Source organism: Semicossyphus pulcher, unplaced genomic scaffold (genome assembly GCF_022749685.1).
Source record: "Semicossyphus pulcher isolate SPU_LCO1_2020_fin unplaced genomic scaffold, fSemPul1.0.p SCAF_7, whole genome shotgun sequence".
Lineage (NCBI taxonomy): Eukaryota > Metazoa > Chordata > Actinopteri > Labriformes > Labridae > Semicossyphus > Semicossyphus pulcher.
Genome location: NW_027211748.1, coordinates 21,721,119 through 21,739,096, shown reverse-complemented (window position 1 = coordinate 21,739,096; position 17,978 = coordinate 21,721,119). Strand labels below are relative to the sequence as shown.

General features: G+C 44.7%; 2 protein-coding genes across 4 annotated transcripts in view; one reads left to right on the top strand and one right to left on the bottom strand.

Moving 5' to 3' along the window:
- The first annotated feature begins 1,039 nt into the window (after window positions 1-1,039).
- On the top strand, window positions 1,040-12,301 carry LOC138612050 (leukocyte cell-derived chemotaxin 1-like). Its single transcript, XM_069685350.1, has 7 exons — window positions 1,040-1,225; window positions 1,445-1,585; window positions 2,745-2,885; window positions 4,859-4,972; window positions 10,191-10,341; window positions 10,725-10,831; window positions 11,477-12,301. Exons 1-7 carry the CDS (start codon window positions 1,154-1,156, stop codon window positions 11,699-11,701), a joined length of 951 nt encoding a protein of 316 aa, XP_069541451.1. The 5' UTR covers window positions 1,040-1,153; the 3' UTR covers window positions 11,702-12,301.
- A 951-nt stretch (window positions 12,302-13,252) lies between these two features.
- The window catches only part of sugt1 (SGT1 homolog, MIS12 kinetochore complex assembly cochaperone), a 31,452-nt gene continuing 26,726 nt past the window's right edge, over window positions 13,253-17,978 (bottom strand). For all 3 annotated transcript variants that reach the window (XM_069684660.1, XM_069684661.1, XM_069684662.1), the window contains exons 13-14: window positions 13,874-13,968; window positions 13,253-13,597 (exon numbers count right to left, since the gene is read on the bottom strand). In XM_069684660.1, coding sequence (XP_069540761.1) covers window positions 13,564-13,597; window positions 13,874-13,968 — 129 coding nt within the window. In that variant the 3' untranslated portion in view covers window positions 13,253-13,563. The remainder of the gene's footprint in view (window positions 13,598-13,873; window positions 13,969-17,978) is intronic.

The window sequence follows — 17,978 nt, the reverse complement described above, 5'->3', positions numbered from 1 at the left end:
GAAGGTCAGCTCGTTTTTTCTTCTGAGAACACGATTTTTCTGGTGAGATGCCAGAACAGGCGCCAAGGTTTTCCAGCAAATCACTCTGTCTGCTCATGAATATCAAGAGAAACCTTCGTCTTTCTTCTTTTTCTCTCCCGTTTTCATCGACTTGTGAAGTAAATTCTGCTTCATTAGAGCAGCATGTTAAAACACGAATCAAACATGTGCTCGGGCTTAATTGGATAAATTATAACCGCGGGGAAACGTGCGCTAAAAGAGACGCACATTGTATGAATGTCTGTGCGTAAAGGCGCATTTACACGTCGTCTCCAAACAATCTCTCAAGCAGGAGAGGAGGTTTAACTGAGGATAAGTTTGATAGGCATCCAAACTCAGGTGATTCTTGTCAAAGAACATGAAGTCCTTGTGAGCAAATCCTCTTGCGATCCTGTCAGGATGTTTTTGTCGATCTGCCAAATGCGCACGCTGCGCCCCCTTACGTAATCTCCCCATTATCATTCATGGATTGAGGGCATTTTTTCCATAACAGGAACTCAATTCTGGAGTCGGATTTTTTTTGAAAATGTAGAGGAATACGAAGCAAAAAATCTGTCCGGCAAGCTGCAGCTTTTTGCACACGTTCATGTAAAATATACTGTCTGCATGCTGGAGGAAGCACGCGACATTCCGCCAGAGTCACCTTTGACCTGCAGCCGTCTGAGGAGGCATTGAGAGAGAAAGAGAGAGAAAGAGAGGAGGGAGGGAGGGAGGGAGGGAGAGAGAGTGTATGAAAAGGTGATCTGAGGAGACAACTTCATCATTCCTTTACCATCGTCCTAAAAGCTGAATAGATGTTAGTGTACGTCATCAAGTTTGTTTAAGATTCAGAGACTCAGAGCAGGAAACAGACTCATTTTAAAGTCAAAAGTTGGAAAAGTCACGCGCAGTTTCAGCAGCGCGAAACAGGACCTGCCTCTGTGTGTGTCCATCCTCCTCCTGAGAGAGAGAGAGAGAGAGAGAGAGAGAGAGAGAGAGAGAGAGAGAGAGAAAGAGAAAGAGAAAGAGAGAGAGAGAGAGAGAGAGAGAGAGAGAGAGAGAGAGAGAGAGAGAGAGGAGTTAGTGTTAGTGTTAGTGGACTGACCGGTGTTTCCTCAGGTGTTTGGATCCAGTCATGGCCGGGAACTCAGAGAAAGTACCGATCGCCTCGGCGGGACCGGAGGACCTGCAGCAGTTCATGCCTCCGGTGAGTTTTCATGCGGGCCAGCGCAGCTCAATTAACCCGGGATCTGGAGCTCTGTGATAAAGTATGAAGTAGGGCGAGATAGAGGCCACGGTGTTCACTTATTGACCCTTTACATGCTTCACATATGGCCAGAAAACAAGTGCGTGTGAGCATCAAAGTCTTGATTGTTATGTTGCATTGGTGACGTCGTGTGTATGCTGTGTTTATTTCACCTTGCAGGCCTACTCTGCCGTGGCAGTGAAACCGGCCGCCACCGGCCGCCTCCTGAAGGCCGGCATCGCGGTGCTGATCGCCGGGGCTCTGCTGCTGCTGCTGGGGGCAGTGGGTGCGTTCTACTTCTGGAACAACAATGAGAAACACGTAAGAGAAATGTTTTATCTCTATTCTTTTATTTACGCTGAAACGATGCGTTTTCATAAGGGACTGTGTGCAAATTATTAGAGAGGAAAGGTTAAAGTTAAAGGTGCTGTAGTCACTGTTTCTGTGAGAGCTGTGGATAACCTTTACGTTTCTTCTTGTCCTTTATATAAATATATCATCGTTCCTGTTAATAGCTACAGTGCAAACATGGTTCATAGAGGTGCACACAGGTGACAATTCTGCCTTCGAGATTAGAAGTTAAATAAAGATGTTCAGGATGGGAAAGTTTTACCAATTTAAAAGGGAATGAGACTAATTAGAGAGGATGCTGCAGTTTTAGTTAATCACCCTTTTTACACAGTGAAACATAACCCCAATCATTTTCATACAGTCCCTCAGGACTTGGAACCAAAAATAAAATCAAATTCAGTCTGATCTCTTCATCATTCCTATTTTTCCAGAGTTGTTTGACTCTACTTTCAAAACTCTTTAACACTCATATCGAGTGAAAATAACGACACTTGATTTAAGACATTTTTACAACAAGCTGCTTCGAACAGGAAGGAAGCAACATTCAGTCCTCAGTGGTCAAATGTCCTCAGAATGAACAGGCTCGCTAGCAGAGCAAAGTTTCCAACATGGCTGTTTTTGCAGTGTGTGTGCAAACAGATGTAAATTAAACACAGTGCAGCCTTCCTGGTGAATGGAGGCGTTGTGTGAGTGTGTGTGTGTGCAGTGTGTGTTTGCGCGGTGTGTATTGGAGGATCCTGGAGGGGGGTCGGTGGGGGGGCTCTCTGGTCCGGCTGATGCTCCAGGGGCAGGAGGTGGAAGAGATGAGAGGGAACATGAAGCTCTCTGAGTGTTTTTCTTCCAGTATGAAGTTAGAAAAATGCTATTAAGACGTGATGAAAGGGCTCTGTAGAGGCAGAGCCGCGCAGATTGTTTTTCTTCTGAACAGCTTTGAATCAAAGTGTCGTCTGAAAAGAGAATTCCTGAAAAGAGAAGAGGTGAACGTGTGAGGAAGAGTCAGAGGGTGAGACTGGAGGAGGGCTGAAAGACAGAGAGGGGAGGAGGCGGTGGGTGGGGTGACTCTCAGGACGCTCATACCTTACATGCCAGTCTGAAACCTTTTTGTGTGTTTGTGTGTGTGTGTGTGCAGGTCTACAACGTACACTACAGCATGAGCATCAATGGGAAAGTGGAGGAGGGTGCGATGGAGATCGACTCGGCCAACAACATGGAGAGATTCAGCACGGGGAGCGGAGCCGACGAGGCCGTGGAGGTCCACGACTTTGAGATCGTGAGTTTGATCTGAAACATAGTCACAAAAATCAAGTTTAAAAAAGCACAAAATCAGACTAATCAACACACTGATAGACTTAATAATACAACACAAGTTACAAAAGTTATGACCAGAAATTTCAGACATATTAGGAGTGTTAGTTTGTGTAGATGTTGGTGACCTCTGTGGACAAAGTTATCTCTTTGCTGGTCCTGTCCTTCACATGTGTAAGTAGTTTTCTGGCAGACAATCTGACCCTGCTGTCTTTTAACAGTCAAACATATCAACTGTAAAACTTTGGCGTGAAATATGTAATGCCCTCGCCAGACACCGACCAGGAAGCAGCGGTTACAGGGATTCAAAATAACTATATAGAAATAGTCAATCTTGTGCTGATGGTCTGGTTTGCTTTGCAGGTCATAAAGAGGCATCAGTATTGATCACAGTGTGTTATAACCAGCTAAAAACTCCACACAGGAGCTTTAAATACTGAGGTGTCATGGTTTATCGGTCCAAACACTTTAAAAGCAGGCTGTAAGAACATTGGATAAAAAGTTGAGTTCATATCCTCATTGTGAAATTTGACCTAAACATGACGACGGAGGATCGTGCTCCGATATGTTACATAATTCAAGTTCTGACCCTCCCTTCGCTTTAAGGCCTGTGTCCACTAACTGCGTTTTTTTACACTTGCTGCGCCCACAACCTCAATTTCAGAGCGCTTCTCATCAGCGCTTACTGTTGCTAGGCTAGAAAAGTTGTCTGGCGGATCTTCCGCCTCCCTCGGTAGTGACAGCTACGTCTGTTTTAAATCGCTCTGTGTGCTTCATATTCGCTTTTATTCAAGGAAATTATACAAAGAAACATAAAAACGATGGAAAGGAAACTTGCCCGGCGTTAGCAGCAGCTCTACACTTGGAAACCAGTTTTTGCGTTGAGGATGCTGAACTGCTTTGGTTTTATATAGAAAATAGGCATTGCCAGCACAAAAACTCCATTAGTGGACACAGGCCCTAACGGATTTATTAAACCAAATTAAAACAGAGCTAAAACAAGAGGGAAAAAGTGGTGACGCTTTATAATACAGCCCACAACTTACCGCATAAGTACCCACAACTTATAATGTAATATTGTCGCATGTATCAGTACTTACATGTAGGTATGGTGGAACAATTAGGAATTTTAGAGGCAACTATATAACATTATAAGTCGTGGGTACTTACACGGTAAGTTGCGGGCTGTATTTTAAAGTGTTACCATTGTAAGCGAGCATCAATACCTCAAACACTAAACCAACAGAACAAAGAAGCATCACATCAAGAGAGGTTACTGTCAGTGTATTTGTGCATAAGCCTATGTACTTTGTAATTCTGTGCTTCTGTATAGTTGAGATGAGTTATTCCTTATGTTTTATGTGGTTAAATATGAGCTGATGAAAGTTTTCTCTGGATGTTTTTATGATAAAACAACCTTCCAAGGTCTGCTGATAAAGATTATCCGATGTGTCCAAACCTGGTACATTTTCATGACAGACCTAAGTCCTCATGTCGCTTCATGTGCATTGTCTTTTCTTTATTAAATAAACATAAACACTGATGAGCACTCGTGAGGATCGGGGGATGTGCTCGTTGTAGCTGCAGACAAATTAAGAACAAGCAGACATGCTGTCTCTCTTTGGGCCAATCAGTGTCAAGATGCATCGTATCTCCAATTTTCATGAAACTTGTGCTAGAGCTTTCTGACCTTTAATTAAAGAACCACAATCAGACCGGTGAAGCGGCTGTTTTGGCCTTTTAACTATTGTAAGTTTGACCTTTATTCTGAGTGTAATCTGGAACATGGTGCAAAAATGCAGCATCAACTAAAATGTTACCAAATCAGCTGTAATAATAGATCCAAAATACTCGTGTAGGACTAAAACTACCTGACTGGTGATGATGGATTCTAACTTCAGCTTTCTGTTTGTCCTCTTCTCCTCCCGCCCTCTCCAGGGGATCACCGGGATCCGGTTCTCAGGAGGCGAGAAGTGCTACATAAAGACCCAGGTGAAGGCCCGTCTGCCCGACGTGGAGGCTCTCAATAAGGACTCCATGACATTCGACCTGGTGGGTTGGCCCGTCCGTCTTAAATGTCCCTAAGAAAGCAGGTTTTTCTCTGCACTGGAATTTGCTTTTCACGGAGTTCATCAATAGCCTCTTTCTACTGCAGGAACTGAAGAGCTTTAACAGTGATTACAGCGTTATGTATAACCTTGACATGTTTCAAGATCTGCTTCTTTGCCTTCTTACTGAGAGTCAGATAATTCTGATAAAACTCTTATGTCTGTGTGATACACATGAAGGTACTGCCAGCAGCTGAGAGTAGCACAAAGACCACAAACAGGGGAAACAACTTGTTTTGCTCGGTTCAAAGATAACAAAATCCGCCACAAGCCTCCATAAAGTTAATTAATTTACCTGTTATATCCTGATAGTTAATTTACATCAATCAGCCATAACATTATGACCACCAGCCTAATGTTGTGTAGGTCCCCTTCTGCCGCCAAAACAGCCCTGACCCGTCGAGGCATGGACTCCACTAGACCTCTGAAGGTGTGCTGAGGTATCTGGCACAAACATATAGCAGATCCTTTAAGTCCTGTAAGTTGCGAGGTGGGGCCCATCCCACAGATGCTCGATTGGATTGAGATCTGGGGAATTTAGAGGCCAAGTCAACACATACTCATTTTCGTGTTCCTCAAGCCATTCCTGAAACATGTCTGCAGTGTGGCAGGAAGCATTATCCTGCTGAAAGAGGCCACTGACATTAGGGAATATTGTTTCCATGAAGGGGTGTACTTGGTCTGCAACAATGTTTCGGTCGGTGTTAGTGTCAAAGTAACATCCACATGAAGGCAGCACCCAAGGTTTCCCAGCAGAACATTGCCCAAAGCATCACACTGCCTCTGTCGGCTCGCCTTCTGGTGCATCCTGGTGCCATGCCTTCCTCAGGTAAGCGGCGCGCGACACACACGCATCCGGCCATCCACATGATGTCAAAGAAAGTGTGATTCATCAGACCAGGCGGCCTTCTTCCATCGCTCTGTGGTCCAGTTCTGATGCTCATGTGCCCATTGTAGGACAGGGGTCAGCATGGGCACACTGAGCGGTCTGGGGCTACACAGCCTCATACGCAACAAACTGTGATGCTCTGTGTGTTCTGACATCTTTCTATCAGAACCAGCATTAACTTTTTCAGCAGTTTGAGCTTCAGTAGCTCTTCTGTTGTATCACTCACCACGCTCATCAATGAGCCTCTGTCGCCCATGAACCTGACTCCAGTTAACTGGTTTTCCTTCCTTGGACCACTCTTGGTAGCTCCTGACCACTGCAGACCGGGAACACCCCACAAGAGCTGCAGTTTCGGAGATGCTCTGACGCAGTCGTCTCGCCATCACAGTTTGGCTCTTGTCAAAGCCGCTCATCCATCCTTACCTTGCCCATTTTTCCTGCTCCCAACACATCAACTTAGAGGACACAATGTTCACTTGCTGTCTAACATATCCCACCCACTCACAGGGGCCACTGTAACAAGATAATCAATGTTACTCACTCGACCTGTCAGTGGTCATAATGTTATGGCTGATCAGAGTATACTAAAACCTCATTTTAAAGACTATGTGAGGGACTATTTCTCTGTTGGGTCCACTGATGATCTTGAATATAAGTGGACAAATTCAGAGTTGTATCAGTTCATTCATCAAACTCAACCTATTCCTTAAACTCACGAGGCTTTAGCACTACGTTCCCCATGTTTCCAGTATGTTCTACAAACAGGGAACGTCCAGCACAATGAACCACATCATAGTTTTTAAATTCCCACTCTGCTCTGCTCGTCACGATCCTTTATTTCTCTGTAATCTTGTTTCATCTTGTTATCATTTCCCGATACTGGCTGTTTTATATTCTAATGGCTGCAATATACGGAGCTATTGTATGTTAAATGGCTTCATTTCTAACCACTAACTCTTGCCCCCTGTGAATGGACATCTTTGTTTATACAGTAGCTCTCCATCGTTGTAACACGGTCCCATTAAAGTACCTTAAGCTTGGGCTCCTCGTGAGCACTGTAGAAATTCAGCTGCAGGACCTCGCTCGTCCCCGCAGCAGGCGGAGAGCTGTGGAGATAAAAGCGTGACAATGGCTGCACATTATGTTTGGCTAAATTCCTGTTTGGAAAAAAAAAGGAGTTTAAGTGTGGCTCAAGGGAGAGGCAGAGTCTGTCTGCTCGTTCTCCACTTTGGTCTTAACAACTATTGGACGGGCCGCCATGAAATGATGATGATAAAACTTTACTGACAGATGAACACGATAGTGATCACAGCAGCTGCATAAACATCACAGAAAAGATACAAATGAAGGAAAAGCTACAAATAAACATAAAATTGAAAAATTATAATGCTGGTTTAGCTCAGTTGGTAGATCAGGCGCCCCATGTAGAGTCTACAGTCCTCTATGCACTGATCACAGGTTCAACTCCCAGTCTGCCGATCATCTGGTGCATGTTATCCCCCACTCTCTACTCCCCACATGTCCTGTCTCTCTTCAGCTGTCTGATACATGAAGGCAAAAATATCATCTTTAAAACTGACAAAACAATTATGCTAACGTTGGTCATTATTAGGGCTACATTTTAGTTTCCCAGTATTTAAGTTTATTACAAAAATCTTCATGTAAATAAATGTCTGTTAAGTCACTATCTATCGCCGAATGAGGAAACACAATGGTGATTGAGCCTATGGCCCACTGATGAAAGCCTTTACATTTGCAGTATTACAGACTGGGTGTCTGTGCCGACATTAACAGAAAAAAGTGGCGCCCAGTTAGTGACGCGTTTTCCATCACCCAGCAGTGGTTGGTCTGTCAGAGAGGGTAGGCGGAGCTAAGCGGCAGCTTTTCCGGTCTCTGCAAGTGTTGCGAGTAAACAGTAATCTACTATGGCTGAACAACCAAAGAAAAGATGGATGACTACAGATACAACTTCAGAAATAATTGAAAATCCAAAGAAAAAGAAACAAATTCGACGCTCAGATGAAGGCAAACAGTCTAAAAAGGAAAGCGACCGTCAGCAAGGAAAATCTAGAGTTACAACCGAAGCCAACCGTGGACGTCACACATGCAGCACTGTCTGGATATCTGGAAAGTGTGCTCCCGCAATTACCGTTTATTGCCATAGGTGTCGCCAAAGAGAACAGAGCTGAGATCTTTGAGGTTAACACCCTAAACTAAACGGTCAACATTGTTAACATTAAACCTGCCAAACAACATATTAGCATCGTGCTGTAAGCATTTAGCTCAATTGATCTTAAGTGATCTGTTATTAAGCTGATGAATCAGGACTTGATTGGAAAGTTTGACCTTTCAGAATAAAGCTGTAGAGAATAATGTAATAAAATTAACGTATAACAAATGATAACATTAAAAAGAGAGAGAAAGCGGTGCAGTGGTCAGCGCTGCTCTCCCCGTGCATGCGTGGGTTCCCTCCGTGTACTCCGGCTTCCTCCAACAGTCCAAAGACATGCTCGTTAAAGTAATTGGTGACTCTAAATTGCCCGTAGGTGTGAGCGTGAGTGTGAAAGGTTGTCTGTCTCTACGTGTCTGCCCTGTGATTGACTGGTGATCAGTCCAGGGTGTAACCCCGCCTCTCGCACAATGACAGCTGGGATAGGCTCCAGCCCCCCCACAACCCTGAACACGATAAGCGGTATAGATAATGGATGGATGGATCATTTGTTATTATAGAACTTCTAACTCAACCTGTTATTAGCACTGCCTCACTCTGTCATAAACCGTCATAGACAGTATGTAGATATAAATGTTAGTAGGTCATTAATAGAGAGCTGTGACCTTTTACTTTCTCTCAACAAGGCGGCTAAATCAGCAGGGATGTTTCAAACCTGGCAACCCAAGAGCTTAAAAATAGCATATTGACGACTTATATAACTCATTAACAGATCTGTAATTAGCCCTTTAATAAAGCTCCTTTGTAAAAATGCTTTAATAGTAAAATATTGTGCATTCTCTTCTGAGCATCAGAGATCAACTATACGTTCTCACGTCTGATCTGAAGCTGTTAGCATGAATCATCTCAGCCGATGATCTACCAGTAACACCTAAGTGGTTTTAATGTGTGGGTGCTCATCACTAAACAGCCCGGTCGACTGAATATACCATATGTTTGTGTGTGTGTGTGTGTGTGTGTGTGTGGACTGCTATCACAGCACACCAACACCCCGGCCTGTGATTGTTCAATTGAGGCTGTGATAATTAAAATCATTTAGCTCTGCATAAGCCTCACATCCACATAAATCCACATCACCACAATCGCCCTCACGAACACACACACACACACACACACACACACGGTGGCACACAATTAATTATCACGCAGGGCTGCTCTTATTGCCTCTCTCCGCCTCATAAAGGATCATTTATTTCACGTTTGCTCTTTTCTGTGTGTTTGTGTTACTGCCTCTCTTTGCCTCATAAATGATCGTTTGGTGTGTGTGCGCGTGTGTGTGTGTGTGCGTGTGTAGTCAGTGAGATGTTGTTATAATGGTTGCTGCAGGCTGGTCATTTGCTATAATTTAGAGTGATGGCAAATATGGGTTAGATAAGCACGCACACACAGACACACACACGCACACACACACATCGAGGGAGAGTGGGTCAGATAAACTCTTATCAGCCGAGCGGTGCAGAAGGACCCCCACTTTTATTTGTCCCTGCAGCAAATCATTTGAGCTGGGGAAAAAAAAAAGTGAAAAAATTGGAGGATAACATTCCCTCAACATGTCTGTGGCGAGTGCAGAGCAGCCCGCAGGAACAAATGCCTCAGGGTAAAATCCTCCCCACAGAATTCCTCTTTCACCTGCAGGCTGTGGATTCAGAGTCGGTATGTTTACACAGTCTCTCCTCTGAAAACCTCATTAGGTTCTCTGCAGAAACCTGCAAATTTAGGCCATCCAATCTCTCCTCCCCTTCAGATCCTGATGAGTCCTGACATTGTGTGTACAGCTAACTGTTAGCGCACAGAAACTCTGTATACTCACGCCTCCGGGGCTTCTTTTTTACTACTTGGTTTTTATGTTGTATTAAGGAGCATTAACAGCGCAGCATTAATGCAGATTAGACTCGGACAGGATGCAAAGACTGTGGGCTGTTTAAAGGGGAAGGCTGGTTACAAGATCTGTAAACAAGTGTGATGATACGCCGCCAGCAGCCGGCGACGTCTTCAGATGTTTTGTTGTGATGTTTGTTTTTCTCACTTTCCTTACCCCTGAAGGAGGACGAGGTGATGCCGGCCAAATTTGAGGAAGATCTGATCTGGGTGGCGGCCGACTCTCCCCTCTCTGACTCGGCCTTCCTCAGCAACAAGATAAAGGACCTGTGTGGAGATCTGCCAATCTTCTGGCTCCGTCCCACCTACTCCACCAGTAAGAAAACAGACAGCTTGGAGAAAGTGAAACAGATTATTTAAGGCTATGTGAGTTCTTCTTTTCCACAAAACAAAGAGGATGAGGGTCAAACGGGCTCGATAATTTCCATTTAACATCGCAGCTGTTAAAGCCACAGAAGGAAAAACAGTCTGAAAAAAGAAAAGCAGAAGTCCTTTTGAAGTTTCCGAGCTGCCGAGAGTACAATTTTTAGCATGCTGGGAGGTCAAAAGTTCTCAAAACACAATTTTTATTTTACTTCATCTGACGACTTCAAAATGCTGCCAGAGAAACGGTGCTACAATCAGGAGCTGAGCCACATTAGAGCCACGGCGCTCCTAAATTTGGTCTGCTGTCAGATACTGACATTGTGATGTGTGCAGGCGGCCAGAGGAAGAGGAGGGCCGCTGCCGCCCGCCAGCGCCGCCAGGCAGCCGTGGAGGAGGAAGAGGACGTGGAGGCAGAGTTCAACCCGGAGAACCCCTATCAGGTGAGTCACACAAACAAACACACACGTTCCTCCTCCTTCTGGTTTGTTTACAGCGTCCCAGACTGTCCGTTCGGATCTGAGGGATACCTGAGAGGGACTTTTCCGAGGAGAGTTTCTCACAGCTGTGCGAGCGGCAGCAGATGCCGGGGTCACGGCGGAGGGGCCCGGATTGTCACTGCAAATCTGAGCGTATGCGTGGCTGTGTTTCCCGTGCATGTGAGGCTGTCCAAAGCTTTCCTTTCAGCATTCAGGCTGTATGAATAATTCCACTACATCCCCCCTCCTCCTCTCGGCCCCTTTGCCCTGCTGAGCACACACAGACTCCTATACATACACACCCCCGTGCCCTCCGTCCTCACCCCTTATGTTGGGCCCCTTTTTTCCGAATCCCTCCATAAGCATCCCCCACATCTCCTTCTACACACTCCTGACAACCATGGAGGGGGGTAAACAGCACGCAGAACGCTGCAGAAGAAAATATTTGACAACAAAAACCCACATCTGACAACATCCCCTCCTCCCCCATCCCGCCTGTCGGAAATCCACTTTTAATTGGCTTGAAACGAGCGCTCTCCGCCGCTGAACACGTACAGTATCACTTAGCAGGCTGTGATCTAACACGCCGTCTTTTCTGTCTCCTCTCAGAGAGGTCTGGAGGGCGAGCAGGAGACCATGAACATCGACCCCATGCTGGACCACCAGGGCGTGTGCTGCCACGAGTGCCGCCGCGGCTACACCCACTGCCAGAGGATCTGCGAGCCGCTCGGAGGGAACTACCCCTGGCCGTACTACTTCCGGGGCTGCAGGGTGGCCTGTAGGATCATCATGCCCTGCAACTGGTGGGTGGCTCGCATTTTGGGGCTGGTGTAGATGCCTGCACACACCTGGGAGACGGTAGAGGGAAGGAAGGAGGAAACAAGGAAGGGATGGGGTTCAAAGGGAGGGGGTGGTGCTTCTAATCGTCACAGACTGTAGTTACCTGTTGGACATGTTTCCACACATTATAAATGCACGGTACAGAATCTGGGACAGACATGAGCTCACATGTAAAGGTGTTTGTCTTATTAAAAAACATACCTGCATTCTTCTGAACAACACGCCATGCTGTAGAGAGAACAGAGGTTATGACATGATTTCATTGACACCCATGACACCTGCATTGATTTCTATCACTTATACCAGCAGATATTTACCCACAGGAAGTGCAGGACATCTTGTATTTAAAGCAGTAATCATTCTTTTCTTTCATTCTTTGCTTTTAATGTAAATAAATGTGGCTTTAATAGGATCTACTTTTTGTTCGTCTTCCATCAGTTTAGTGAGAAATGTTTTGGACTCGTGTGTGTGAGTCTCTTTTTGCTTCTTTGTCTTCATGAGTCGCTCTCATTAAAACAATGTGCTGTTCGCCTCCTCTGACAAACTTTCATCTAGATGCATGTTCATGCGTTGGATCTTTCTCAAAGTGCAATATCGCTGAATAAACTTTTTTAAGTAACTTTAAAGTGTCCCGCCTCTTTTTGACTCTAATGACTTAAACTAAATAAACATTGTTTCTGACTGATTATTGTGTAATTTGGGAACACCCCCCTCTCTCGTTGTTGCCCCTCAGTCCTGACACGTGTCACATGTGGGAGCTGCTCCAAGGGGATGAGCAGAAAGAAGTTTCCAGAGTCCTTTAATGTGAGAGTTGCAGCTCTAGAACTCTTTAATGAGACTAAAGACTCTGTAGCCGTCACGCTCCCAGATCTTACCCACGATGCAAAGCGCTTAGCTCCTTTTGATGTCACAGAGCCGCCTCAGGCGGGGGTAGGGGGTAAGGATGGGTGCGGTGTGTTTGTGCGTGTGTGTCAGGGATAGCGGAGGAGTGTGTGTTTGTGTGTGTTGTGAAGCTAAGAGTTCCATCCAGAGCCACAAACGGGCGTTTGATCGTCACGAGAGATGAAACGATGTGTGATGAATTTAACACTTAACTCAGTGTGAGAGGCTTGATGATGCGGTTAGGAGGCTGATCCATATTAATGCTCTCTTGCCGCGGCAGGACGCCTCCTCACAGTTACAGCTGCTGCATATATGTGGATGGAGAACAGGGGAGGTGCAGCTCTCTCACATCTGTGACTGTAAATCGCAGCTGCACCTCGGGGCCGCATCCCCTCCTGCTGGCCGAGCGACTCCCGGCTCTCTGACTCGATACCAATCGAACCCCCGATACGTAAACCATGTCCTCGAGCTGTCAGGCGTATCTGAAGCGCCTGCTCTGCTATCAGCGATGCCACATTTCATTCCTCTCAGCACGTAATCACAGAGCGCCGCTGCCCGTCATAATATATCGCTGCTTGTGCATCTGATGAATCCCTTCAGAGACTTTCCGGGCCGTCCAAAACACTTTCCAGAGACAACGGAGCATAAAAACACGAGACAAGGTTTGTGAGCCAAACAACAAATCTTTTATTTACACTGAAGCTTGAATCACACTGAGGGAGCGAGCGGTAATGAGCCCCTGGCTGACGTGTCACACAGACTCCAGACGAAGTCAGTATTGCTGTTGACTTTTTACTGAGTGTACAGAAAAGACCGCATGAGCCAGGAACGCAATCAGAGTTTAAACATCTCAATTGTTTTAACAATTTTACACTTTTTACACAAGTGTGGAAATCATAAAAGAAACGCTGTGAGGAAACCAGGAGACAACAGACGAACGCGGTTTTGCAACCAGATTGGAGAGTTCAAGTCTGTCAGTCATGTTTGAGTCCCTTTGAGTCCACGGGCCTTAAAAAAAAAAGATTATGTTACTGAGAGATTATTCAAATTAACCCATCTGATTGTAGGTTATTGCAGAGAGAGGCAAAGAGTGAAAGTGGGAACACTGAGGCTCCCTGCACTTAGTGAGAACACTGGAGCAACAGCTCGACTGAAGAAGAGGAGGAGGAGGAGGAGGGGGAGGGGGAGGAGGACGGCTGCAGGGATGTGAAGAAAGATGAGGAAGAAACAGAAAGTAAGGGGGGAAAAAAGAGAGAGGGAGGGGGGACAGAAGGTGCTCAGTACTTCTTGAACTCTGCGTCGTCCGGCGGGCTCACTTCCACTTTTCTCTTGCCCACGTCTTTCCAGTTGGTGCTCAGGACCGTACCACCTGACTCCATCTACAGGGGGGAGAGACAGACGGAGGAACAACTTCAGAGGACACATTTCATTAAAGCTTTAGTTATGCAACACCTTCTATCTGCTGAATTGCTGAGCAGTTAGATAAGTTCACTTTAGCAGAGTCGAATGAATAAATATTGATGCACAAGCTGGATTATTGTTTTGATCAGTGACTGTTATTGTTGATGTTTTTGTTCCGTCATTAGAAGCTGAAACTCAAAAGAATTGAAAAAGCTTATTTCCATTTAAGGTTGACCTTTATTCTCCTCGAGGTCGTCTGCTCCAAACGCAGAAGTGACAACTCCGCATGAATGTTTAAACACCGTCAGCTTCAGGACGGATGTTCGAGGTGACAGCAAATCCTTTTCAGAGAGTACAGAAGCTCTCCACCTGCATCAGGTCATCTTGTTATCTAACATGTAGGCTGCACGACATGTTCTTGGAGCGTCGACATTGTGATGTGCACATGTGCGGTGGATGCAGCTACATATGCGGAGTGCGACAGTTAAAGCACATATGGCTCAGCTACTGCCACAGGGCGTGTTCTGGCCCTTTAAGAAGAAATACTTGAAACAAGCACTGTCGCAGAAAATGTATCTACTTAATTAGACTTTCACAATGAATCGCATATACCAATGATTTTTGGGAGAAGCATCACATGTAGACTTACTGGATTACCCTGTTTCTACACAGTTATATCTTTTCAACACTCCTGCACCTCTACACACAGCTGCTTGCCCCGCCCTCTCTTCCTGTCTGTCTCTCTGTCTGCCATTTGACTGTTTTATTAAAAGTGAAATATTTTCTCTCATGATTCAGTTTTTTCAGCACGTGAGCCGCGTGTGCATGAGGGACGTTATTAATGACGTAGCATCTCAAAACGATCCATCGTTACCAAATGACGTCGGCACCTTTTATAAGATTTAAATCAGTGACCGATCCACGTTTATTTTAGGAGGAGGAAAAGACCGCTGCTCAATCAATGAGCTTACAATAGGGACGTACGAGAGGATGTGTGTGTGTCTGTCTGTGTGTGTGTGTGTGTGTGTGTGTGAGTAGACCCTGCTCGCGACAGGTACGGGGGAGAGAGTGAGGGCAGATTGTCCACTTATTTATTGATCGATCTCAGATGGGTAAAATAATGTAAAATTAAAAGCCAGGTAACGTTGTGTCACGTGTTTCCATCATGTTTTCAAAGCTGCCGTATACTGTTGTAGGAATATTGACGTATGAGGTGAGCACAGATAACAGAGTGCGATTAATCTGCATTCTTTTTTTCTGTAATTAATTAATTAATTGAAATGAACAAGTAATTTTGACAGCCAGACTTGAAACACACAGAACCTGCAGTGTCCAGGTGTCTTTTGTCTCTGTGCATGTTGGCAGCATTTAGATAAATCTATGTGTTCCTCAGCACGTGGGGAAGACCTGTTGATCGTACACGGCGAAACCAATCTATATCTAGTCCAATCATATCTGTACAGCTGTTTTCTCTTCACTAGGGATGGGTATCGTTAGGATTTTATCGATACAGCTTATCGATACTACTCTCCATTACTTGATGATAAAAAATACAGATGTCTTTATTAGGGTGTGTGATAATGTAACTGGGGTTGAGGGCTGTGGTCCTCTCCCTACAGTAACAACAGTTAACATTAACAGTAAATGTAGTTGAAGTAACGATCATAAGCAATACAAAAATAGTTTTCTGGCTGTCATGGCAACTCAAAATTCACATTTAGGCAATCTATCAGTTACTAGCGTACCAAAACCAACTTGACTCCACTGTGGTGAAATACATCTTTTACAGTTACCATGGCAACAGCCCTGTGACATTCTGCGTCTTTTGAACTGTGTCATTTTCCCTCGTTTAGCGATGGAGAATAACTTGGGTCTCTGACTTCTGCTAACGTTACCCACTGCAGATGAAGCTGGGGCTGCTGCTTGATTGATGCTGAATTGGGATATAACTTAGAAGTGCTTATAACCGAAGCTAGCAACAGTGACTGAATAACTACAGGTTTATTTATTAGAACCATGTGCGTTAACTACGCTAACCACATCTGCAGCATTGCTAAAAGAGCCACCGGGACTCGGAGGCTGCACTGAGGACGTACTAGCAGAAACGCTTGCACCGGCGTTAGCATTAGCCGCTTTGCCAAAGCAGTCAAACACGCTGCACTGCTTCAGATCTATAGACTGTTGAACTTGTGTTTCGTTAGGTTGCTGGTGTTACTCTATTTAGACGCAGCTACCTTTTTACTTAAATCACACAAAGATGCACCAGAGTTACATTTGGTAAAGTGAGCCGAAACATCAAACATTTTTCTCTGTTCGCCGTATAGACCTACTAGAGTTTCTGCAGCAGGAGACCACAACAATGCGACGTCATGAAACGATTGCATAACAACGGCATTAAATAAGATGGCATGTTAACGTTAAAAACACTGATAGGAGCAGCGTCTATCCCTAATCCATATCATGTAGCCTCGCTAACCGTGTGTGCTGACTCACCCCAAACATCCATCAACTTTCATCTGCAGTCACACACATCCTATCATACATATAAATGCACTCTTACTGAAGCTCATTAACTCGACAATCTGTCACTGCTGCAGAGTTGTATTCCTTTCACGCCCGATAATGAGCGTGTAAATAAATAACTAATGTATCTTCGCTGGTTTGTTGCTCTGTTTGTGCTTTAATTAAAGAGGAAGTGACGGTAGTTTTTAGTTTTATTTGTTATATTGTGTTTAATGTTGCTTTCTGGTAAAACAACATATACGTTGAGAGAACAGCAGTGTCCTAAAGGAACACGTGTGCGGCTGTGGGTTGGTGTGTTTCAGGCTGTGGGCGAGCTGGAGAGGCCTGGTTTGCCTTTTTGTTTTCTAAAGTGAGAACAACGGCTGGTTATCCAGTGGAGTCTTATGAGGACGGTTGTGACTCATTTCACTTTGATGGGTGACTGTATGTATTTGGAACAAAGTACACAGACAAGAAGCTCATTCAGATGGAGGAGGGAGGACACAGAATGGAGGCAGAGGCAGAACAGACAGTCAGCAGCGAGTGTGCTACCCCGACCAGCAACAAACACCTCTCGGTAGATTTTAAGCCCCACTTTTTTCTGACGTCTTGATTTTGAGTGAACCGTCTTGAGAACATCGACAGTGTTTCACACCTTCACATCCTCCAGTAGAATCAAGCTAACTATTAAGAATAAAGTTGTTCATGTTTGTTAATAGCGCAGATTAATCAGTAGTTTGTTATCTCGCTGTTGCCTGGATGAACCCCTGCGCACATTATTTATGTAAAATGTAACTTTATTTTGAAAGTTTTAGAGGAGTAGCCCAGACTGTCAGGCGAGCTTTGTGTGTCTCTCTGATGGAGGTGGAGAGGCCAAAAGGGGTTGGACGTTAACCATGGCCTGCTGTGACCACTGGGGATGGGCATTTCAAGCAAAGATACAATTTGAAGAACCCCCAAATTTCCCCATTACTTCACGCTCAAATGACTGTGCATAGTTGTTGTACAGCAGGGCTATTCAGCTTCAGCAGGAAGTGGGCCATAAAGGATAATAACAGGGGGTTCGCGGGCCACACAGAGTCTCAGTCAATAAATGGTTCAAACAGCTCCTGCATTTACAGTATAATGTTTATAGATGTCAACAATAATAGGATAAACTCGTCATGCAATATTCCATTTGGATTGACTTATAAATAAACAATAAATCTTAGAAGAAGAAGATGAATAGTTTTCTTAAATCAGCTTTAGGTCCATTTAGAGACATTTTGAAGCTGCTTGTTTGCTTAAAGTTGACTAATGTGACTTTTTCTGAACATTGCCTGTAAAAAGTTTGTATTGGAAGGTCAAACACAGGTGAAATTTATATACGGAAAACATTTTAAAAGAATGTACAGCCCTGTTTTCTGTGGGTTATTTGTTATATCACAGTATTAATCCTTCTTAAGTATCAACTATATTTACTTTACTTTGTACTTTAATCTGCTCA

Bases quoted from the DNA above. Each gene is read 5' to 3' on its own strand.
- LOC138612050 (XM_069685350.1), top strand. From the start codon at position 1,154: ATGGCCGGGAACTCAGAGAAAGTACCGATCGCCTCGGCGGGACCGGAG. The intron at 4,973-10,190 runs GTGGGTTGGCCC...TTACCCCTGAAG, and splicing joins ACTCCATGACATTCGACCTG to GAGGACGAGGTGATGCCGGC. The intron at 10,832-11,476 runs GTGAGTCACACA...GTCTCCTCTCAG, and splicing joins ACCCGGAGAACCCCTATCAG to AGAGGTCTGGAGGGCGAGCA.